Source organism: Mus caroli, unplaced genomic scaffold (assembly GCF_978045245.1).
Source record: "Mus caroli unplaced genomic scaffold, Mus_caroli_1 scaffold_7, whole genome shotgun sequence".
In the NCBI taxonomy this organism is placed as follows: Eukaryota; Metazoa; Chordata; class Mammalia; order Rodentia; family Muridae; genus Mus; species Mus caroli.
In genome coordinates, this window is record NW_028227262.1 from 115,409,178 (window position 1) to 115,434,551 (window position 25,374).

Genomic DNA, 25,374 nt, shown 5'->3' on the forward strand with positions numbered 1-25,374 from the left:
TAATTGGGCTTGAATTTGCTCATTTCTCTGGCAGAAAAATAATCTTTTAAGGTGCAGGATACATGAAGAGTTAAGGAAGGAGGGAGGGGTAAGTATGATTGAATAATTGTATGCATGTATGAAATTCTAAAAATATATTAAAGGCATTTTAAAGTAGACTAGGAATATTCATTACTACTTGAAGACATTTCAAGTCATTGTCATTAAAATGAGGAAAAAGAAAAATAAACTTTCCTTCCTTCTTTCTTTCTTTTGCTTTGGTGGGGCTTTTTGCTGGTTGGTTGGTTGGTTGGTTGGCTGGTTGGTTAGCTGGTTCGGTCTGGTTGGGTCTTTAGTATGTTTGCAGGCTAAGGAGAAGAAGGAATTCACAGACAGTTTTGTTGGCCTGACTTCTCTGAACCAGTGAGGGCAGGAATAGAGCAGTTTCTAGAGTAAGTTAATGAACAGTCTTCTACTCACTAGAGTGTGGTCCACAGACCAGGGGACCTGGCACTAACTCAAAGCTTGTTAGAAATGTTTAACCTGTGTTTAGTTTGTAGAAGAACCCAGAGTCAGCATTTGAACAAGAGCCCAGGTCATCAATATGTCAATATCTTAAATCAATATAGTAAATATATTCTTACTAAAAACTGTGATAGGTTAAGACAGAAATACGGAGGAAGATCCAGAGCATATGCAGACACTCAGGCTCTCTCTTTGTTCATTTACTTAAGCCTGTTTTGATTTTTATCTGAGACTCAGGAAGAGACGAACGCCCTTCAAGTACTTCCAAGTTTGGTGTGTGCATGGGAGCAGTAGATGAGAAGTGAAGCTTTGTGTGCCGTGAAATAATCTCCAGTCCAATCAGAGCTAAGGCTCGGCTTTTCTCTAGGCAGAAGCATCTACAGATGTCACCACTTAGACATCAAACTTAGGTGTCTTCCTTATTTGGTTGGCAGTGGCTCTGATATTTTTGGACTTAGTTTCGTGGTTCAGCAAATTGTTAAAAGTCTCTCATGTGGCTCTATCATGTAGCCAGGCTTGAGAACTGAGTTAAGTCAAAGTGATGCTTCCCAGCCTTGGAGTTTCAATGACAGATGATCCTGGGTCCCATTCCCTATGGATCAGGCTGAGGTGACACTTTAAAGATGACCTGCTGATGTCACTGACTCCAGCCCTCTAAGTACTTCCCCTCCCTCAACAGCTCTCAGCTTCAGCTGCAGCAATCACCTGGGGAAACTCTGACAATGCCAACGTTCAAGCACTCCATTCAAAACTGGCCATACCTGGGTGGGAGAGATGCTTTTGTGGTTGAGAGCACTGGCTGCTCTGGCAGAGAACCCGGGTTCAACTTGGAGCACTCAGGGAGTGGCTTACAACCTCTGAAACTCCAGCTCTAGATCATACGCCTTTGTCTGGCCTCTGAGTGCACCAGGAAGACACTTGCTGCACACATACACATGCAGGCAAAACAAACCTACTCACGCCAGCATTTAAGTGGTGAAAGGAAGCACTTGCCTTTTACCCTTCAGCTGAAGTCTCGTGGCATCGGTTACTGAGCCTCTTGGTGTTCACTCTGATTCAACAGCAATAGCGAGAAAGACTGCATGGTGACTGCCAACTATGTACATAGGCCAGTGCCTTTGTGTTCTGTGTTTGTACACCTAGCAAGACCAGTTTTTGATAGATGTGATGAATTAACAGCCCTATTTCTTCCTATTATGTAAGACTAGTGCTACTGCTCAGAACTGTGCCCCTTCATATGTGTGATTGCATCAGCAGTGACACCACATGATGGGAAGCAATTTAGGGGATAAACATAAACACTCCGAAGTTTTCCTCAAGATTCACAACAAACTTGCCAGTGATTTCCCCAACTTGTGACCCAGAGATCTCATCAGAATCCTGGCGACTGCATGCTCTAAATGATGCTGAGCACAATTTTTATTTGTGGTCCTGAACTTTGAATTTTCAATAAGCTCTAGTGCATTCTGAAATTGGAAATGTCTGTCTTCCAAAGGAGAATGGAAACAAGAACTATGGCAAAAAGAAGGCCTTTTATCAGTTAAATTCAATATTTAATGAGCACCTTAAGCTGGCTAAATGCCAGCACAAGACAATGCCTCTACAAAAATCACGACATAAAACAATACATTTACTATATTAGTCTATTCTACAACAACTATTAGTAAGACAGGCCTATCTTTCCCTGTGATGAGAGTGGAGTACTAAGCCAATGCTCTAAACAGGAAGTTCAAGCCAAGGCTCAATCTCAAAACTTTTAGGTTCGCTGTTGTCCTAGAAGTCGGTTTAGATGTTACAGGAATTTCTACATTCTCTCAGTTGCAGGTGAGTTGTTACAGATACTAGAATACTCTAATGAGTAGTCAGTTACAGGGAGCACACAAGCTATTTCGTTGAATACCATTCCAACCTTTATGGTACTGAACACAAATAGCATTGGGACTTCATTTCCCAGAAGGCAGTGCGACACTGACTCACGCGAGCCTTCGGGGAAACGTGCCTGTTTTTTCACGCCTGCCGTAAAGGCGCGCGGTCTGCTGGGACATGTAGTTTGGTCAGCCCTAAGACGCCCCCTCAAATGAATGGGACCGGGTATGACTGAGAACTACAGCTCCTGGTCCGGCCGCGTCGGTGGCAGCTGCGGAGGAAGAGTTGATTAAGACGGCCCTCAGGGAGGGAACCGCTGGCGGTGGTGATGTTGCGCGCGGATTTTCTAGGGTAGCGAACTGAAAGGGTGCTTTTTCTGCGCGCTGGCTCCCCGTGCCCCGCACCGGCCATGCGCCCGGTCTTCGCGGTGGGCCTGGTGTTCGCAGGCTGCTGCAGTAATGTGATCTTCCTAGAGCTGCTGGCCCGGTGAGTGACCCTCTCGGGGCCGCGCCCGGGTTCTCGAAGCTGGTCCGGGGTTGCTCGCCCTGGCCGCCTCCCTACTCCGCTGCACCGGATACCCACGCAGTCAGCTACTCTGCAGCCCTGGCACTCCTCCATTCATTAGCATCCAGGTGACAGGAACATCCTGGGTGCTGCTGTCGGCATCTCCAAGCCACACTTTGGGGAGTTTGAAGCCTGGAGACTTTCTCACGTGACCGATCCTAGGTCTCTAAGGAGCACCCTCTCCAGCTACTACTCATCCAACTCTAGCACCTTTCGCTGACCAGTGAATGAATGACACGTGTCTGTCTGGAGCGAAACTTTTCTCACAGAAAGTTTTGTGTGTGTGTGTGTTGACATGTTTTGCAAAGCATTTGTTTTTATTGGTCGTAGAGATAGATGGTTGTGAGCACTTGGCTTAGACTCATATGTGAGTGATGTGGTGCAGATAACGACTGAGCTGTCTGTCACCATGGTCCCTGAGCATTTCGCACATCACAGTCTTTCGTTGAGAAGAGTGCGCTTTGAAGTGTAGATTGGGAACAGGATTGGCTTTGTGGTGTGGTGTCTTGCAAATAATGTTGGGTAACAATGTGCAAAGTTCAGTAGGCAGAAGTTAGAAAAGTGACAGGAGATGAACTGGAAAACGATTAGGACTAAACAGCTCGAGTTAGTTATTTCAGGTTTGGAGCCTCGGTCTCCTTTTTCAGACAGTTCAATACTATCTCAGTTCAGAGTCACTAGCTACAGGTTTCTGAGTCTATCCATATACTGCTTAGGGCAACTCTGTGACCAAGAGTTACATTGTTTTGTTGAAAGTGAAACAGATGCAAAGTTGGGCGTCTTTTCACTATTTGGAAGTGGCAGAGCAAAAATGGGCTGGAAGGTATCTGTCTAAGCTCCTAGCCCAGTAACATTTCCAGATGCCTTTCATTTTATAACTTGAGTTTTGAACATGGTGTGATGTCTGTTGGAAATGTATCCTATTTGATACTGTTGGTTTGAGTCTTTCAGAAGTACGCAGTTGATTTATGGTGAAGTCTGTATGTGTTATAGTTTGCTTTTAGAGAGCTTACCGTTTTGTTATGCAGAGTGTTGATGAAAATCGATTGTCTTGGGAGTGGGCAGGAACATGAAAATGAAAAAGAAAGTTTCTGGATACACTTCAAAGGGGGAAAACTTTGGAATTCGATATATTTAATATATTTTTAAATAAGAAAGTGATATATATTCAGGCTAGCTATAGAAACAAAGTCAGATAATTGCATTGAATACGCCACTAAATTATGTGAAACCTGTGTGTTCTAGCTTGTGAGCTCTTGGCTAAAACACTTTTCTCAACCATCAGAGGGGTGGGTGATAACGGCTTCATCCCCATGGATTTTGAAGGTGAATGAGAAATGCCTGCCTCACGTTGGTGACTTCCCTAGCCTTCTCCCTTACAATTTGTCTCAGTACAGGCATACATTGTTTTTGTGAGGGTCCAGAAAAATCCCGTGTGTATCCAGGAATGGATTCATTTCTCTTTATAAAGTCTTTTCATTCTCTATAGGAACTTTTATTTAGAATTTTATTACGATCAATTTGTAAATGAATCCAAATTCCTTATTTAACTTTACATATATATAAATCTGCATTTTTGCATACAACTGAGGGTTTTCCTTAAGATTAAGGAAGTGGGCTTATTAATGCAATGTATAGTACATTAGACTGATAACAACGTATGCCTGATTTGCTTAAGTAAACTCTTTACACGGTTGAGCCGTGAAATCTGACCCGATTAGTCCAGATAATCTTTAAAGTTCCTTCTAGATATGATCTTGAAATTTGTGGCTTTAATCTTGAGAAATCACCGTAGAAACCTCATAGAAAAGCAGGAGCTGTGCTTTTTAAATGGCTTCCTTGGAACACTCAGGTGTTAACTCTAAATACAAAGGCTGAAAAGACTTGTTGAAAGAAGGGAGTGTTGAGCCATTTTCCCCAGCTGAAAAACAGATTCCGTTTCTTCTTGCTGACCTTTGTAGACCTAGAATTGGTGCCAGTGATAAAGTGCAAACCTTGTGCACTGCACAAGCAGCTACACAGTAGTAAGTGAGGTCTTGATTCCCTTCTTAAGGAGCTTATGTTCAACCTTGAAAGCATGATACATATGTGTATATGCTATACAGACACACACACACACAACACACACAGACACACACACACACATACACATAGAAAGCTAATGAAGCAGGTAAGGTATTGTGTGTCTTAACATCAGGATAACAATCTGAAAGATTTTATTTTTTCCTTTAAGACATGATGGAGAATTCAATAAGAAAGTTTTATGTCCAGGAAAGAAAGGAGGTGAAAACGTCTGCCCAAGTCATTCCTTTCAAAGTTGCTGGGTTGTTTTTGTTTTTGTTTTTTTAAATTGAAATTTGAATTTTTGCCAAAGAAAGTCCTAAGTAAGAGAAGGTGTCTGCAATTAATGGTTATAAGTCTTAAATAAAGCTTAAGAGAAGGAATGATTCTGGGAAAGCATTTCGTTTTTATTTATTAGAACTTTATTTATTCGCTTTAAAGCGATTTATTCCAGCTAACAGAACCCTTTTCCTTGAGCTGTGCCAGCAGTGTGTCCCTAAGATGCTCTCCGAGTTAGCTTAAAGGAGTGTTGAATGTCGGATCGTAGGAAGGCATCACACACCTCCTATGCAAAGACAAAAAGTAGACTAGAGTTATCAGAGGACCCCATGGGAGGGAGAACAGGATTGTGATTCCTGGTGAGACTTCTTCTGGGGCACCCTACAATTAGATGGTGGTAATGGTTGCCCATCTAAGGCCTGGTAACAGTAGCACTGATACACCAACCCTAGTCATTTGCCATGCTGTCTGACCTAACACAGTGCATGTGACCTCCATGTCCTTAGCCATGAAATGTGGATAAGTAAAGGAAAATAGATCATATGAAGCATACAACTGTAAACCGCTTACGCTTTTTAAATCTTTTACACAAATGCTAACATGCCAGAGCACATTTGGTTAAAGTGGTGCTGACTCCCACCCCCTCGCCCCCATTGACTTGCTTGAGTGAAGACCAGACTCTGTCCCAAGTAGCTCCTACACAGTTAGAAGTCTTCAAGATGGTGACAGCTGTCCTTTCTGTGCCCCCCCCTTTCCTGTGTGTGTGTGTGTGCGTGTGCTCACGCACACATACGCACACATAGATGAAATGGACATGGTCCACCTTCTGAACATGCTGTGATGGCACTGTGTTCTTCCTGCTTTCATGCTTGGCTCCCAAGTGCTTGTTTTCTTTTTCTCCAGGGCAGGGGCCCAGGTCGTGCCCGCTGGGAGCTCTTTCTCGCCGTGCAGAGTAGCTTCCCAGTAACTACTCTGTAAGAGCTTTGACCCAAGCTTTTAGTAGAAAATGGAAGGGAAAGCCAGAGAAGTGTTGATACTCCAGTGTGATGCTTGACACTTGATGCATATTTTCTTACTGAGTTCTCATGGCAACATTATATAGTTTTCATTTTATAAAGGGGGGAAGAAAGGTGTTGCGTGTGATTGTTTAAAAGGGTACCTATTGGGCTGAGGCTGAGGCTTACGGTTAAAGTGCTCATTGTACAAGAGTGAGGTCCAGAGTGCCGATCCCCACAACTCACATGCAGTGCCTGTAATTCCAGCCTGGAAAGGCAGAGACAGGCAATCCCAGAGCAGGCTGGCTATCTCTGTGAGTTCTGGCCTTGATTGAGAGGGCCTGCCTCAGCTAATGAGGACCATGAACCAGCAAGGCTGATTCTGGACATCAACATTAGCACCTCAGGCTTACACATGTACATGTTCACAAGTGCACTCCCACACATGCAGACACCCATATGCACACATAGTACACACACACACACACACACACACACACGAGAAAAGGGAGGCAGAGACAAGACAGCCATCACTATTTTGAAGACCTCTTTGTGTGCAGGAGCCTAGGCTGGTCATCTTCCTTGTTCTAGTTGCCTTTCTGGTACGTGGCAGAGACTGTGTTAAGTGCTTTCCTGGGACCTGTTCATCTGTGTAACAGTAAACCAGAGAGAGAAGCACTCATACTGTTCCCATTTTAAAGAAAATGGCATTTAGAAGTTTACTAACGTCCACACCACGCAGTAAGTGACAAAGGTGCTCTTGCATGTCAGCAGGAAACAACGTGGAGCACCATCGTTTTCACCTCTGTGCCGCCAACGAACACACAGAACACACAGAACACACACGCTCTTGCATGCACAAGTACAGGCACACCCTTTTCCCGTGAGGATCCAGTGGGGGAACCCTTGAAAGTCTAGATTCCCAGGTCCCCACCCCAGGACAGTGAAATCAGGTCTGGGAGGGTGAACCTCTCTGGGAACAGGCTTCACATGGCTTCTTCCTCCACACTGAGTAAGTAGTCGGCAGAGCCGCTGAACTGTATCCCTAGCCCCTGTCCTTTTTATCCTTATAATTTTGAGAAGAACACCGCTTCACTCCCCCCGCAATGCTAGGCTTACAGGCTTGCACTGCCCTGCTCAGCCTGACCCGTGGGTTCCCGGAGATCAGCCTGGACCATCTAGAGTTAAATGTCTGCTCTCTTGTTTGTATTAACCAATGGTTTTAATTAGCTTCTTGCTTGAATGAGATGAATGTCTTACACAATCATTTATGGATTCCTACAAAGTTTAGCCGTGTCTCTTGAACCAAGTAATTCTGAAAGGCAAATTGTTGAACTGTGTCTAAAGCAGTTAGGTTTCAAGAGACCTTAATCGGCAGCAGAGCTTTACGTACAGCTACCTGTTTCAGATGGCAAGCCTAGCTCTGGTAGATGATGTATTCCTTGCCTGCTACTGTGCATGAGGGGTGTGGTTAAGGGTTTGCACTGGGGATATAGCTCAGCGGTAGAGTGCTTGTCTAGTGTGCTGACTAGTTTTATGTTAACTTGATACAAGCTAGAGTTATTGGAAAAGAGGGAGCCTCGATTGAGAAAATGCTCTCATAAGATTGGACTGTAGACAAATCTGTAGGGCATTTTCTTAATTCTTAATTAGTGATTAATGGGCCCTGTGCATTGTGGATAGTGCTATTTCTTGGCTGGTGGTCATGGGCTCTATAAGGAAGCAGGCTGAGTTAGTCACGGGGCCAAGCCAGTAAGCAGTATCCATCCATGGCTTCTGCATCAGTTCTTGCCTCCAGGTTCCTGCTCTGTTTGAGTTCCTCCCTGGCTTCCTTTAATAGCAAACAGTACTGTGGATGTGTAAGCCCAACAGACCTTCTCTTTCCAAGTTGCTTTGGTCATGGTGTTTCATTACGACAATAATAGCCCTAACTAGGACACCTTGCATGTTCAAGGCCCCAGTGCTAGTTTTTATATCTTGTCATTAGTATTCAGTATTCATAGCACCAGTAGAGAATGGAGTTGACTTTGATAGCACTGTATTAACGTATAACTGCTTTAATGAGCCTCGTTCAGTGGTGTCAGGTGGGTGTCTTTGGTTAAGATGAAGACAGACTCTAAAGCTGGTTAATACTAGTCTTAGGGGGAATTTGGATACTCACCTGGGACATCTTTAGTGATAGAACAGAACTGGGGGAGGGGCAGTTCAAAAAAAAAAAAAAAAAAAAACGGATCCTGTGACTGATTTTCAGAGCGTCTCGGGAGGGATGTCAGAAATAACTTTCTGACATGTGTTCATACTGTGGAATGTGTTCCTAATAGTCACCATGGAAGACTCCCGGCTCTCCCATAGAGCACTGAAAAGGATCTGTTGAATTCCTGGGTTATCTCTTGACTGTCTAATGTATTGACTCACCACGATAAGGGTTGTAGGGGAGCTACCATGTGCTGCAGCAGTATTTCTCAGCCATTTTTAGTTTATTGTCTCAGCCCCAGGACCCATTTTTTGATAGTTTTTCTTAATCACCCTTACATAGATACACAATTATGTTGATTTATGTATAGACACAGGTATCTGTGTCCTATTTAAATAGCAAGCTTCTTTCCCATCCCGAGAACTATTTTTCATTCATTGGGGATAGTCTAAAGCCACATCCCTATCACCACCTGGCCAGTGTGATCCACGGGATGTGAGAGCCAAGATGAGGAAGTGGGCTGCCAAAACCTATCCACTCTATTATTTTGGTGCTGTAAATATAACAGGTTGTAGTGCCCTTTAACTGAGTCTGGGCCTCATTTTTTTCTCGTTGTTATTCACTATGCAGGGCACATCCAGGATGCGGGAACATCGTCACGTTTGTGCAGTTCTTATTTATTGCTGTGGAAGGCTTCCTTTTTGAAGCTAACTTGGGAAGGAAGCCACCAGCTATCCCAATAAGGTATGGCACATTCAGTCTGGTGGAGTCCTTTTGAAACCTAAAAAGCAGTACCCGCACAAGTATGAGCTGCTTGTTTCTCAAGTTTGGGTAACAATGGAGACACGAGTCTCATGAATTACACTGTTACATTCTAGAACCCTACTTTTAGAATAAAATTCCTGCCCACCACATTTAAATAGCTGTGATGGAGATAAGCTGTGATGGAGATGTGTGTAATACAGGGTCAGAAGGACTAGGGTGACCACAGTAGTTATTGATGTATTCGTCCTTTGTGTTGATAGAATAATTGACTATGCTAAGAATGGTACTGTCATGCACCTTGGGAATAATTGGCTTTTGGAAATAAAGAAGCAATAAGTCTACAGCATGGCAAGTCACTAAATGTCACTGAACTGTTTGCTCACGAATGGGTAATCTTATATTGTGTGAATTTCACTTCAATTAAAAGAAAATGATTGACAAGCTAAGAAAAAAATGTTAATGCCAGACCTCCGTCTGTCAGTCCAGGTGTCTCCACAGGCCAAATGCGATTGTTCTTGTGTTGGACAACTTGATAGAGGTGTGTCTCCTCCTAGTAGCAAGTGTTCAGGAGAGTGGTGTCACTCAGTTTCCTTGGGAGTGACAGTCCCTGGTGAATGTCTCCAAGTACTCAAGCCCATCCTTGTTCTTTTGCTGCCTTCCTTGGTAGCTTGCTGAGTTTTACTAACATTTACCTTAAGTTTCTGTTACTGTAATACAAAGTATCTTACTTTCCTTTGGGTTTAGTGTCCGAATAAACTATCTGTCCCTGCAGGCCAGCATTTACATCACAGTGGGAATCTGATCACATTTTTTTTTTTTTAGCTGCTTTGGGTCTTGTGATTCCCCCCACCTGCTTTCTTGGAGCAGGGTATTTGGTGGTAACATGATGTATATAATAGCACCCCTGCTGGCTAAACTGTCTCCTCCTACCAGTGCTCCCATTTCAGCCTCTACCTCTTCCTCTCACTATGTAACCGTGGCTGACCTCGAGCTCACATCGTAGACCAGGCTAGCCTCAAACTCACAGAGATCCACCTGCTCCTGTCTATTGAATGGTGAGATTAAGGGTGTGCACCAGCATGTCCAGCCGGCCTCTACCATGTCATTATTGCACCCTGTCCCTCTTGCTACCATTAAGTCCCCCATGGTCTCATGTACATTAGCATATCCCCTTCCGTGATTATTTTATTTTGCTTAGGTCTTTCATCTCCACAGTTTGTAAGCTGTGTTATGTAAGTATCCACGTGGAAGAATTTAATTATACTGAAAGACCTTGATAAATGCTGTTTCCCAGTGGCGTCTCCTCATGAGGACATTTGGCAAGAAGCCTTGTAAACTGACTAACAGATGTGACTTAGAGGTTGTGAGGAGGCTGACACTAGTGGTCTCGCATGCCTGTTGCTTTCTTCTCTATGTGAGTTGTCAAGACTGGTAACCCAGCCTGGGCCATGCTTACCCACTGGGCTGCCTGCCCAGCTCCGTATCTAACCAGAAACAAAAGAGAAAGCAAACGTGAGGCTCAGGATTGTTTTATTCTTCAGATGTGCAGATACAAAACTTCAGAAATCTGCCCAAGGGTGAATATTTTATGAACAGTACAGAACCATTGTTTATTTTTACTCTTGATTGTCTAGGCATTTATTTAAAGTTTTAAAAATATTTTTGAATGAATCATAGAATTGCTGATATTTAGTCCCTTGACCTACAAGAACATGACAAGGTGATAAAACCACATGGAAAGATATCTTGACTACATCCTAGGTGGAGATGAAAACACAAATATAAAACGCTTTAATCTGTTTGCTTGCCCTTACTTACCCATAGCATCCATTTACTTATTATATGTGTCCCTTTCCCTTCTGAGTCACCACTGTAGAGTCTCTTTAGCTAGTCTCAGCCTTGAGGTGGAGCTGAGCAGGGCCTTGAACCCCTGACCCTCCCATTTCCCCACTGTATGTGGCACTGGCGACGCAAACCCGGGCCTTATCCATACTAAGCAAGTTATTCTTGCCAAAGGAGCTTCATCTCTAACCCCTAGGATATTTTTTGTTTAATTTTTAATTTTTATCTTAATTTTAAGATAAAATTCTGAAATGACAAAGACTCTGGCCAGGCAGTGTGACACACGCCTTTAATCCCTGCATTTAGGAGGCAGAGGCAGGCAGATCTCTGGTAGTTAAAAGCCACTGTGGGGGCTGGCGAGATGGCTCAGTGGTTAAGAGCGCCAACTACTCTTCTGAAGGTCCCAAGTTCAAATCCCAGCAACCACATGGTGGCTCACAACCATCCGTAACGAAATCTGATGCCCTCTTTTGGAGTATCTGAGGACAGCTACAGTGTACTTACATAAAATAAATAAATAAATCTTAAAAAAAAAAAAGCCACCGTGGTTTATAGAGCCAACCAGAGCTATACAGAGAGACCTTGCCTTTCAAAAATAAAATAAAATAAAATAAAATAAAATAAAATACTCTGATTTTAAGTATACATTCTATTCAAATCAAGGGGTAGCCTCCTGGCTCAGTCTGCAGAATAATTGTCTCGGTAGCTAGGCTGAACATAATCTTGACTTAGCAAATCTTTGGGGCCTTTTTTTTTTTTCAAAATTGAGAAAAAATAATATTATATTCATATCTGTATAGGATAGATTTAAGGTAGTCATTCTCTAGAGGCCTATGAAATATATCTACAAAGAAATTAAATATTAAAAAGGATTACCTGTTCACTTAAACTCTCTAGCTATTAGTTAGGCAACATTGTAAAACCTAGTTCTAAGTTATTTGAAAAATATGCAAGTGTGCCCTTAAGCATAGTCAATAACTCAGACTGTCCCCATGCTAGTCTGACTTTGTCAAGTATTTGTATATGTACTTACATATTTGGCTTTATGTGATAATGCACTCCAAGTGTCTTGTAAAGCGAATACATGTATTTCCTTCTATATCAGAGTTTCTTGTAAAAGTGGATTTGCGCGATGTTCTCTGTCATTGCAGGTACTATGCCATCATGGTAACCATGTTCTTCACTGTCAGCGTGGTGAACAACTATGCCCTGAATCTGAACATTGCCATGCCGCTGCATATGATATTCAGATCAGTAAGTGCTGCCTGCCCACAGTGTGTGAAGGGTGAATGGCTTTCATCTGCAACGTAGGCAGACAGAGACCTGGGGAAGTGGAAAGCGAATGGCTTAATATATCTTTAATAATATTTTTAATAAAATTAAAAATTCTGTGGGAATTTTACTTTCTCTTTCCTTCCCCTGTCTGCTTTTGAGCTCATATTTAACCATCAAGTTTTTGATTTCCCTCACCCTCTGCCTTGCAGTGTTTTGCTTTGTAGTTCAGGCTGGCTTGGAACTCTCCATCTTCCTGCCTCAGTGTCCTCTGTGCTGGGATTACAGACTTGTCCCACCACACCTGGCGGGAAAGTTGTTGATGGAGTGTCTTCTCAGTACTTCATGTATGATGAGCTGTCTCTCTAGCTCGTGTATAAATAAGAGCCGAGTGTTCCCCGAAGAGCAGGGAATACGGCAAGGGACATGTAGGTGGAGTTGCAACAGTCTACAAAATGGGTGCTGACTGGAATATCATTATCTTGTTGCCTGAGAGTTTTATGGGATTAACTATCCTGTTCCTACAGGGACTTGCATTAAATAATTACAGTGACTGAGATGGCCTGAGCTTCAAAAAATTGCCACATGCCATTTGGTTGATTGACACCTTTCTACAGGAGAGGGAGATCCCCACATGCCTTTTTTTTTTATTAAGAATGGAGGTGGGGAAAACTCACTAGAAGTTTTATACAGTAGATACTTGGAAAATATGACAGAAGTAGGTCTCAGATATCACCTAGCCCTATTAGTCATAGCTTGTGTTATGACTTTAGTGCGAACTGACCAATTTTTACACTTATTTATTCATTTTATGTATGAGTGCTCTAGCTGCACGTACACCCGCATGCCAGAAGAGGACATTAGATCCCAGTATAGATGGCTGTGAGCCACCATGTAGTTGCTGGGAATTGAACTCAGGACCTATGGAAGAGCAGCCAGTGCTCCTAACTGCTGAGCCATCTCTCCAGTCCCAAGAATTGGTCATTTTTTTTCATATTGTGTCTTGCAATGATTTTATTATTTCACAGGACAGATTTTCTTGTTTTATTTTTGTCTTAGTGACTGTTCATCCTTCACCCCATGTTTTCCTTTGTCAGTTTTCCTGCCCATCATGAATCATGATGGTTTTTTCCCTAGTGCACTAAAACCTCCATCCTTGTCTTTTACAGGGCTCTCTGATTGCCAACATGATTCTAGGAATTATCATTTTGAAGAAAAGGTAACAGCACACCTTCATGTCCTGCATGTGGGAGTGACATTCCAGGCCACCTCTGTTCATGTCCTGCATGTCGAAGTGACATTCCAGGCCACCTCTGTGCACTGCTCACCTTCCCTCTTCCCACGCTGGTGATAGGACTCTTCTTGGCCATCAGCCTTTTCCTGTTTTCTTTCTCTAAGAATCATGGCTAATCATGACTTTCCAAAGGCAACTGACCAGGTCTGAGACTCTCGCTGTGGCTTCTTGTAGAGCCAAACAGCTCTTATTATCACTGGATCTTCAGTGCTCTGCCAACTAAAATTAGTCAACACAGAACTTCCCCGTGCAGTATGGTCACCGTTAGCCACATGCGACTCCACATGTGAACCTAAAATTAAGCGAAATAAAAGGCAGGATTTCCCTACTTTGGCTTGTTGCACTTTAGACACCGAGCATCCGTGCATGGCAAGTGGTACCCATTTTGGAGAGTGTGGATATGGAGCATCTCCAGGGTGTGCATGGTAGGTCTGAGGGGCAGCTGTTCTAGACAGTGCTTTGCAGTCCATTTTGTTTTTATTCTTGGCATTCCTGGGGCTAGATCCCAGGGCCTCACAGTGCTGTAAACACTCTGACCATTAACCTGCACATTCACCACACATAAGATGCTCATCAGTGTAATGAACTAGCAGATAACTTTATATGCTAAGAGAATTCCCAGTAAAGTCCCAGATAGACATGAAGAAGGAGCGGAAAGTTGGGGTTATTCAACTGTGGCCAGTGGTGTGGTAGGACTCGGGTGGGAAATGGCAGACCAGCCTAGGATGGGTTATCAAAGCACCCACCTCCCCCTCGAGCCTCAGCCCTCTCTGCAGGGACATTAGGGAGAGACAGTAGAGAGTCTACAAGATTTCTCACAGCAAGGTCACCTTCGCTGTTAAAACCACAGTTGTGCAAGTGATAACATGTTTTCAGTTGTCCAGTTCCTAGTGTCTTGGTATTAGGGCTCTCTAGGGTAGGGAAGAATCCGCCCATTCAGAGACAGAACCTAAAGGGGTTTTGTTTTGTTTTTGAGATTGTTTTTGAGACAGTCTCATTATGTAACCCTGACTGACCTGGCACTTAGGTTTGTCAACCAGCTGGCCTTGAACCCACAGAGATCCACCTGCCTCTGCCCCTCAAGTGCTGGAATTAAAGATGTGCATCACCACATCTTTAGTAGGATGCTTGTCTAGAACCTACAGTTTTTATGTTACGAGGGCTATATCAAAACAAGGACAGCTGTTCTATCTTGATAGGCTTCTTCTTGTGTCCTGTATCTCCAGAGGTCTTGGAGTCCCCAGGTACGTTCTCTTGCATGTGAGTTCTTTGCAGTCCTCTTTGCTTTAAGCATACGTAGTAAACAGCCATGGTTTTTTGTTTGTTTGTTTGTTTAAGATGAAGACTGTGTGTGTGTGTGTGTGTGTGTGTGTGTGTGTGTGTGTGTATAAAGCATTATAGTCTCCTGATACAATCTTACACCGTCAGGGTTTCTTCTCAGCATCTGTTTCCCCTAAGAGTTTATTCGGACTCTGTTATCTTGAGTCTGAGCCTTTGACCATTCGCAGAGCAGGAATTTCTCTATCATCTCTCTCTTCTCATTCTCCTCTTCCCTCTCCTCCTCTCCCTCCCTGGTGATTAAACCCAGGGCTTTGTCCACGCCAGGAAAATGTCCTTTCACCAAACTCTGTCCCAGGCTTATTTTCTTACTTTCATATACATAAGATTTTATATTTTTTCATATATATTTCTTATATAAGGTTCTATTAACTTATATTATGTATATGTAATTAACTGTGTACATTATAATTTCATACACACATACACATATGTATGTATACAACTGTATATCTATAGCTATATATATGTTTATATGTAAAGTGTGTTCATCCCCGTGCCCTCTGGTCCATCTCCTGCTCCTGCTCAGCCCTGCCTCTTCCCAGCCAGCCCCCTTCCTCTCCCTTGCCTCACTTCTCTGTGGACTCCCCCATCCCTCCCTCAGCCTCATAGCCAGTTGGCCCATGATGAGGCATTGTAATCCAAAGGTACAATGTACTGGAGTAGAAAAGAAACGGTGATTCATTCTGTGAGTTTAATTTCTTTTTATCCTTCCTGGGGTCTTTCCCTTGATTACCGAGACTCTGAGGGGATCATAATGATGCAGTTTTAGTTAATGCGAAATGTCACCAATTATGTTGCCCTCTACGAATCTGTTATTCCTCCATTTATCCAGCATTGCCTACATTGTACAGAACCATTTAAGCTATTGAGATGGTTTTTAATGAAATACCTTTCCTGGAGAATGGACATTATTCCCCAAGTTTTGACTCTTGTATCTGATAATCTCTTGTTCCTCTTGAATAGTGTGTGTATAAAGACTCAATTCTGGGCTTTTAGGCCTGGAAAGGCACAGACACTGGTGAAGCCTGGGTGGGTTGAATTATTGGTTTTTGCAGAGCAGAATGCAGTGTCATGTGACATCGGGTGTGTGTCTGTTTTCTGGTTTTGTTTTCTTTTTCATTTTCTGATAAAACAGTCTGCTGGTCAACAAACTGTTAAAGACAACTACTGGAGAGTATCCCCCAGTGGTACTAAAGAGCTTTGTACTTGAATCGCATACTTCCCGGTGGTAGATCCCATTAGACGTTGTTTCCTTTCCTAAGGTGTCTTGTCCTTATTTTTTCAGATACAGTATGTTCAAGTACACCTCCATTGCCCTGGTGTCTGCAGGGATATTTATTTGCACTTTCATGTCAGCAAAGCAGGTGGTAAGAATCAGCTTTAAATCATTTCTGTTCACTGCTTGTCATTGGGCCGATTATTAGGCACCTATGAGTAATGAAAGGGATTAGAGAGCGTATGTAACACAAGGACGCAGCTCAGAGAACGGGAGGAGGTGGAGAGCAGAAACACTCGTCGTTGCAGTTCTGGTCCCTGTGCACGGTGTGTTTTCTTATTTCCTAGACTGTGCAGTCCGGCTTGAGTGACAAGGATGGGTTCCAGGCCTTTGCATGGTGGTTACTAGGTAAGTACAGTATTTACGAAAAGCTAATGACCTCTGCGCTTATGTTTGCTGAGTCTTCTCCTGTGGGACATGTTTCTTGGCAAGAAGTTTAGGCTAAACTAATTATGCCAAGGAGGAGAGTGGCACCTGGGACCAATATGTCTCTGAACCTTAGTATTCAAAAAATGAAGAGGCGAGTGTTGACTCTTTAGGCATGGTTGTCACTGGCCCAAGAGAGAAAAGTCTGCCATTCTCCTCCGGACTACTGTGGAGGGAGTCTTCTGATTCTTCAGGGCCGGTCCGTGTCTGGAAGGACCTGTAAAAGAAGGGCGTGTTAGAACTCTTGACTCTAAATTTCCCAAGGATGCATTTCTAACTCTGGGGCTTATTTCTTCCTAAGTTAACTGCTCCATATGGCAGTGTTCCCAAGTCAACTCTCATGAGAAGTTTTAAAAATACAAGTATCTCTGTGTGGAGTTAATTAGACAACCCCTCCAGGGCCTCATCCTCACATGGATTTGGAGGGGACACTCCAGTGTGTGTGGTAGGAGCAGGAGCAGGCTGACACTGATTGGGTGGAAGAAGGTAACAGGAGATCACGCCCTCCTTACCTGGGATTTGGACACTCATTAACCCTTTAGTTGCTGTTCTTCAAAGCAAAGATCTCTGTACTGTTAGGAAAGTACTTACTCAATGGGAAAATTCTCAAAGCATACAAATATGCAATTCCTGGGGAAAATTAATGTCCAGTAATCTTATACTCTCTTCATATAGTGATCGCACACGCATGCGCGCATGCACACACGCACACACACACACACACACACGATGACTGTTAAGTTTTGACTTATGGTTTTGACAAGATGGTAAATGGCACTGTGTGAAACTAGAGTAACACAGCCATTTTCATACAAGCTGCTAGCAGAGTGAATCGATTGCCTTTCTCTAGAAATATTGTGTATTGAGTTTTTTAAAGGTCTTAAAGGTTTGTTTGTTTTTTTTTTAAATGTTTGACTCAGCAGTTCCATTTATGAAAGTTTATCCTAAGGAAGCAAGTAGCATTTCAAGTTTTTATGTATATTGATTTCAATAAATAACCGGAAACCTAACTGGTCTCATATCAAGACATTTAAATGTGGTACAAGCACATGATAGGGTGATATACAGAACCTAAATTACATTGAAAACACAGTTAATCAAGGACATAAAGGGAAGGCCCGGAAAGCAACGTGGAAAGATGTGTGGACAATCTCATCCTGTGTCAGTGTGCAGAAGTGAGTGTGGACAGTCTCAGTGATTCAGTGTACAGAAGTGAGTGTGGACAGTCTCATCCTGTGTCAGTGTGCACAAGTGAGTGTGGACAGTCTCATCATGTGTCAGTGTGCAGAAGTGAGTGTGGACAGTCTCATCCTGTTTCAGTGTGCACAAGTGAGTGTAAGGATGGGGACATGGGAAATCAGAGGAGTCAGTGCAAGCACTGTGGTTTTAAAGTTTGCATATCTTATATATAAGTCTATGATAGTTACAGAACTATTTGTATACAGTGTATATAAATTACACTGTCACCTGGAGAAAACAGGTGGGAAGGCTTGTAGTAACCTGGTCCATGGTTTTTTTAGGTATTGCGGCACTGACCTTCGCTCTGCTGATGTCGGCAAGAATGGGCATCTTCCAAGAGACTCTGTACAGACAGTTTGGGAAGCACTCCAAGGAGGCGTTATTTTATAATGTAAGCAACTCCTTAAACTCTGGGAAGGGGAACTTTCCCATGCGTGGTATGATGTGCTGAATGAAATGCTATGTGATGGACAGACTGTGTTTGTATTCGAAACCGGCCTTTAGACAGAACAGTGAAGTATTTTAGGCAGGCGGCTAGTGTGTATTTTGAGTGGCAGGTATTTATATGAGATGATCATGGTCAACCACATAGAACATTTAAAGGACAAGGAACCAAGGCCCACAAAGTTCCTGTAGGTACAGTTGTTCAACCAATATAGAAAGCTGGAATGGGAGCATAAGACACAAAGCAACAGGTCAGGGCTGTGGGTATCAGTGGGGCAGTTGGGGGGTGAGGGCTCAGGGCCTGAGTTTCCCAAAGGGGCTTTAGTCATGTGATGGTTTAGGCCACCACGTGTACCTGAACTTCTTCATCATAAAGGGTCACCTGGCAGGCGCTCCTGTAGCTATCCTCCTCCCCTTCTTTACTGCTGTTGGAATATGACCAGGGAAGTAACTGCCCTCCAAGGCCTGGGGACAGTTCCTCCCATGCTCAGTTAATCCCAACAGGCAGGTGGACACATTCACTTGGCACTAGAGTTTGTGGCTGTGGATTTTTAAAGGTAAATATTCTGCCTGCTTTGTATCTTTCCTTGAGAGCAATGGCAAGCACAGTGACAGCTCAGCAAGAGTCGCTGTGACTTGATTTGACCTTGTGTGGTGTGAGGAGGATGGAGGTTGGCAGGCACTTACGTCCTCTTCCTCTTCAGCCTCTTCTCACCATTTGTTTGTTTCTTGTCCGTAGATTGTCTTCAAATCTCTTTCATACTAGTTTCTAAATCTTTTAAGATCTGTGTGGGCCTTGTAATTTCCAAATATAGTATGTAGCAAATCCTTTTGGGCACAATGTCTGTGTGCTGAGGTCCCCATTTCCCTTGTAGAGGGCAGGACCCTACCCCTGTGCTTTCTCCATGGTGACCATCAGACTCCATAAGATGTCACTCGATGGCACAGAGGCACTACACACCTCACCTTAGGGGGCGCTCGTGCTCCCTGGCCTGCTTGAGCCATTGTAGAGCTACCCTAACTGTGCAGCAGTGGGTTTGCAGTTACCTCTGTGTGATCCGTTTCTTCCCACAGCACGCCCTTCCACTTCCCGGGTTCATCTTCTTGGCCTCTGATATTTATGACCACTTTGTTCTGTTCAACAAGTCTGGTAAGTCTGGGGTCATGTGGCGGTATTCCCCGGCAGTTTCTGAGGCAAAGGCTCACTTTGACATTTGGCTCAAACACGGCTTATCTCATGTTCATCTGAGCCGTTGCTCCTTCGGGCGTTTAGACAGGGTTTAGTAGTCGCAGCAGCGAGAGGAGAGAGAGCTTCACGCGCTCTCTCCTAACCCCCACGAGGAGGACGGATATCCTTTGGCATTGTGTGTCTTGAGAATGCAAACAAGCAGTCTGGGTACGAAGCTGGGGTGGAGCCCTGGGAGGTGGGGTGGCAGCCTGGCTGTCTCTGTCTCTTCTGTGAAAGGCAGAGCTGCTCACAGGTCCCACTCGCCTTTGGCGCCAAGCACGCCGGAGCAAAATGATGACAGGGCTTGTCTCCTAGCTACAGATTAAATAAACAAGATAAAGTAATTACAAACAACATTTTAAAAAAAGAAATGTGAAACCACTGTGAAGTGTCTGTATGAAGGTAGGCTGTTGCTTTTTAGGGTGACTGTGTAGTAAGTTGATGATGGATGGTCACTCCCCTGGAAAGACCTCACACATACAACCTGATCGTCTAAAAGTACTTCTGTTGATAGGTAGACAATAAGAAAAGCCTTGTTTAAATCAAGGCTGTATGTTGCACACAGCACAGGTAGGAAATGCATTGAATACCACATTGGGCCTGATCTGCCTGTGCTAGTGCTGTGTCTGTCGTCTTTCGACCTAAAAATGTGTTATGAAAGTAGTAGTAAAAGAGACCACGAGGCTCCGAATGACAAGACCTCACTTGTCATTATTAATGTCCTCGTTTGTGGAGATCCTGGGGATCCCCATGGAGCCCCACTCCTGTGAGACCAGGTAGTGAAGAGACGTGCATGCCAGCTGCTTTCAAGGGAAACGATGCTGCAGTTCCTGTTCCTGTTTTTGCCTGTATAACCTTGGTCTGCCCATGCCGCCATGATTATGTGGTCTCTTCGCCTCTGCAGAACTCTATCAAGTTCCAGTCATCGGTGTGACGATGCCCGTCATGTGGTTCTACCTCCTCATGAATGTCGTGACTCAGTATCCTTTAGTCCTCTTTTATGTCTGTCCCCATGTTGCTTTGGCAGAGGATTGTTTATTCTAACAATGTGGGGATATGAATTTGGGTTCTGCCTTGATTTATATGGTAAGCTGGAGACAGATAAACCCATTCGTGAAGCCCCTTTGTAGAGGGAAAGAGAGTAACGGTGCAGAAGGTCAGATAGGTCTCACTGAGGAAATAGGACTCCGTGGATTGTTTACAGCTGGTTATGTTATGAAATAGTCTGAGATTCCTGCTTGAGTTTCTGGTATCCTAGAATATATTATAGGTCGACTATTATATAGCGACTATTATAAGTCGCTGCAAGGTTCTGAAACAAACTTCAAATTGAGACTAATTTAAAAGTAAATTATGTTAGTAGAAGGACCTTACTACTGTAAGAGTCGTGGCATCTTTAAAATATTGAAACAGATGGAGGTTGAGTGCCTCCTTCTGAAACCACGTAGATTTGCCATACAGAGTTGCAGGAGAGATTGGAGGGCCTGAGGACAAGACAGAGTAAGGTGAGTAGGGTCCCCTTCCCGAGAGTGGCACTCCGGCATTCACTTCGATGACCTTCATTATAAACTGTAAGGACAATCCGTAGTAATGGGCTTAGGGATGGCAGGGCCAGAGTCCTTCGGGAAGTCCTGCTAAGGAGAAGTCCACACAGCGTTCTTCCTGTTTTCTCAGCATGTCAAGTTGAAGCCAGGACTCGAACCTACACCCTAGTTTACAGAGAATAGCCTTAACCACTCCTCCAGATATGTGTGCATCAGGGGTGTGTTCATCCTTACAACAGAATGTACCTCCCTCACCGTCACACTGGTTGTGACTCTGCGAAAGTTTGTGAGCCTCATCTTTTCTATCTTGTACTTCCAGAACCAGTTCACTATGTGGCACTGGCTGGGCACCTCGTTTGTCTTCATTGGGACCTTAATGTACACAGAGGTGTGGAAAAACCTCGGGACCACAAAAAGTGAGCTGCAAAAGGATGACAAGAAGGACTGAGGTCTGCCGCCTGGGACAGACAGACAGACGGTATTATGTGAGAGCGGCCTCTGCTGCAGGTCTGGCCACCATTTCACTTTAGCTGATGCCAAATTACCAGAGTATTGAAGCAGAAAGGCTCCAGAGCTTCCTCCAAAAGGATGGGACTCATCTGCTCTCACGAGTCTGCATTTGTAGATTCCACATAGGCATCCCTGAGATAGAATAAACAAAACAAGCAAGGCTACCAGGCAGACTGTCGGGCGGCCTCTGCATTTGCTTTTCTATTTCTTTGCCAGAACATCAGAACCGTATTTGTTGAATTCCAAGTCTCAGAGCTTCTAGTTTTCTACCTGTGTCGCACTTGTTGCTACTGATGCCTCTTTGCTATGTACCTCTTTCCTCCCATCACCCCTCCACACTTAAGCACTTTGCAGCACTGCCAACATTCTGGGCACAATCAGGCACTGAGTGATCCAGTGGACATGCGAAAAATTAGACCCCAGGAGTGATGAGACCGGACTCCCTCCAGCGTGTTGGTGTTGGGAGAGAAGCAGTTGTCCCCATGAGCAGAGCCCTTGAGATCCGTGAGCTGGATGCCGGTGATGCTGGAGTAGACGGCTGGATCCCACCACACACATTTCACGTTATTTGATTAGTCAGTGCAGAGATCACACACTTCTTTCACCTGTTGCTTTCTGTAGTTAGAGCAGTCCTGCAGCGCTCATTGCACATTAGAAAGGAAGAAAACTTGGAAGTGGATCGAGAAGAGGGAGACCTTTCCTTCCATCTCCCACATGAAGTCCCTTCGCCTGTTTACGGAGATGGAGAAGGAAGTGTGGCCCAATACAGCTCACTCTTTCAGCACCCTGAGAGACGGTTGCCCCTGTGAACCCAGCCACACACTTCCGTGAGACTCCTGTGGGTTTCAAATATGTGTCTGTGAGAGGCGTTAAGACCTGGTAGCCAGAAGATACTTCTGAGAATGATCACGTGTCAAGTCATCGATGATGATTGATTGATACACAGGTGTGAGTGTGGTCAAACCCCAGCTGCCGCAGGGTGAAGTCTTCTTGTCCGGTAGATATGGGACTGCTTTTGGTGGCTGTGCATGAGAGGTGGCATGACACAGCATGTTTACATACAGAAACAGACCTGTCTCTTTTCTGCTGATCACTCTGAAGGTCTGATTTTCCTCTCTTGGATCCCCTTGAGGAAGAGTAACCCTGTCACACAGCATGTGGCGCTTGTGTGCCCTCAGCTGGATTGTATGTGATTGAAGAACAAGAACATCCATGTTGCTTTCTTTCCTCGTCCCCACTTAGGGCCAGACCCTCATTACCCTCACCTAGCCATCTGTTCCTCTGCAAACAGCTACACGTACTGTTTCTCTCGCACAGACGACAGCCTTCCATTCTTCTGCTATCTGCTGACTGTGCTCAGACTGAGGTGTGGCTCTCCATCTCCTCGGCTCACTGTAGTTCTTTGTTGCACCCTCCAAAGATGCTCTTTGATGGGTCTGAACAGCAGCAGCAAAGAGAACTGTCCCGATCCTCTGGGTCCCCTGGGAAGGCAGTTAAGACTCCTTTGCCTTTCTGTTACATTAAAAGCAGATACTGTTTCTCCACTTAAGTCCCCAGGTTTGCAGACTGATTGTCATTCTGGCCATTGACAGCTTCCCAGTGCTGGTAATGGTCTGTTCTCAAAGACCTGAATTAGATGTGAACCCATTCACAGTCCCAGAAGCTACTTTGAAATATGTGGGGTTGCCTGGACCAATGTTGCTATAAATACCAACTGTTAAAAGCCTCCTTAAAAAGACAGTAATAAAAAGTACTTTTTTCTTCCAGTTTAACAGAAGAATCTGTCCCTCGGGGTTCTTGAGGCTCCATTCTGATTACTCCTAACAGGCTATAACCTTCAGTTACCTAGAGCTTCCCTTTTTATGTTGGGAGAAGTACCACACAGCTTGTAGTTCCCTGAGACTGGCTGATACAATCTAACTGGACCGGTTAGGGCTTCAGAATGTGTATCCCTTTGTGGGTTTTGTTGAAGGAGATGTAAGAACAGATAAGAGTGTGAGCTCTGCTCGCTCAAGCTAGCAAGTGCCCCAGCTGCTTCCTGCCCTGCAGTAGACAGAAGAAAATGTAACCGACACTAGGTAGAGTTTTGTAAAATTGCCCTTCTAAAGGTTCTGTTTTCCTTCTCATTGTGTATGCTTGTTGCACAGGGCCCTGTGGTTGGACACTTCCCTGCAGTTGAGTACTTCCCCCACGCTCTCCTCTCCCCGAGCTGTCCACCCTTTAGGCCCTGCTGTTCCCCTGAACAGTTTTGCGTTCTACCTTCAGATCACATACACACCGTGGTTTCATGTCTCTCTACAGGAGAGCTACAAATAAGGAGCACACATATGCTGTTTGTCCTCCCTACACCAGCTAACCCCTTACTAGGACCATCTCTGGATATATCCATAAAATCACTCTTTATAAAAGTCATTTCTCTTTGCCTTTTATTTATTTATTTTATTTATTTATTTATTTATTTATTTATTTTTGCATGTGAACTGTAAAGGTTTTAAAAGGGCAAATAAGTCATTTTACCAAGGGCCAGGTTCCCTGGAATGTAGAGAACTGCCTATTAAACACCTTTGTTCATCTTCAGAGACAGAGTATATCGTTTGTCTCAAAATAGAGATTAAGACATGTAAAACTCTAGAGTAAAAGCCAAATAGCAAAGGCCTCTAGCCGGGAAATGTAGTGTGTCTGCAGCCACACGACAGCATGACTCGTGTATGAGGTGACAGGACGCTTGGGTTATACTTACTGTCTCACAATCTGCTGTTGTCCACGCCGTCTTTATCACTTTCATTAGAAATGTGTTTTCAGTTCTTAAACTTTTTTCTCGCAGTGCCAGGGATCAGTGCTAGGGCCCCATAGATAGTGTGGATTCTCTTGTTTTCTTCTCACCCAATACACTAGGTAGACTTACAGTTGATTTTATGAGGCTTGTTCTGCGTTTCCTTTCTCCTTCTTCCTGCCCAGCTGACCAAAGTCCAGCACTCAGTTCTCTGCCAGGGTGGTTGGTGCTGCCTGTGGCTGCCCTCTTCTGTTCTGGGAGGAACACATGTTAGTTCTGAGGGTTCTCAGCCTGTAGTCATTTCCCGTGCCCACTTTCCTCCATGCTGGGGTCCGCTTTTGGGTTTTGTGCCTTTGTTCTTCCTGACCCCTGGGTTCCTGACTGCACCTGTATCCCCTTGGGCAGTTGAGCGGCACCTGCCGTACCTGCTCAGGCCTCTGCTCCCTGGGGCTCCTGGTAATTTTCAGGAGTTTTCTAGGGTATTTATATCCATCTAGAATGCCTTGTCTAGTGTTTCTGTAAGCATCGCTAGTAAGAGTCTAGTGTATGGGAAGCACTTGGCAGAGAGCTTGCATGGAAGCTTTATCTGAACCGACTGCATATTCTTGTCCAGCTCAGCCCAGGAGCAGAGAACCACTGCTACATGGCCCTTCTGGTTGGGCTCTTTTTAGCCTAAAGACGGGGAAGGGGAATGGAGTCAATATCTGAGCAGATAGCATACTTAGAGGAAAAAGCATGTGTTAAAGATCTGAGACCCCGATCTTCTCTTTGGCTAGCGACAGATAGAATTAGGAGGAACTCCTGCTACATAAACAGAGTGCTTTGGGCTCAGTGGCTTTCTGCTGAAAGCTGTTGACTGCATCTTGTCTGTGGCAGTTGAAGCTGACATTGAGAGAGTATAGAGAAAATGTGCTCATTACTACCAGTGAAGTGTTTAGAAATAAGTATTTATAGTAT

The 25,374-nt window shown here is 44.2% G+C and overlaps 1 protein-coding gene across 1 annotated transcript; it reads left to right on the plus strand.

The window, feature by feature from the left end:
• The first annotated feature begins 2,570 nt into the window (after positions 1-2,570).
• Slc35b4 (solute carrier family 35 member B4) lies at positions 2,571-24,221 on the plus strand. The gene is made up of 10 exons (XM_021165617.3): positions 2,571-2,856; positions 9,094-9,207; positions 12,222-12,324; positions 13,512-13,561; positions 16,263-16,344; positions 16,541-16,601; positions 18,200-18,309; positions 19,437-19,512; positions 20,495-20,570; positions 21,336-24,221. The coding sequence occupies exons 1-10, from the start codon at positions 2,780-2,782 to the stop codon at positions 21,580-21,582; spliced, it is 996 nt and encodes a 331-aa protein (XP_021021276.1). The 5' UTR covers positions 2,571-2,779; the 3' UTR covers positions 21,583-24,221.
• Positions 24,222-25,374: the final 1,153 nt, after the last annotated feature.

Excerpts from the sequence above, each read along its gene's own strand:
- Slc35b4 (XM_021165617.3), top strand. The coding sequence starts at position 2,780 with ATGCGCCCGGTCTTCGCGGTGGGCCTGGTGTTCGCAGGCTGCTGCAGT. Across the intron at positions 13,562-16,262 it reads ATTATCATTTTGAAGAAAAG|ATACAGTATGTTCAAGTACA; the intron begins GTAACAGCACAC and ends TTATTTTTTCAG. Across the intron at positions 19,513-20,494 it reads TGTTCTGTTCAACAAGTCTG|AACTCTATCAAGTTCCAGTC; the intron begins GTAAGTCTGGGG and ends TCGCCTCTGCAG.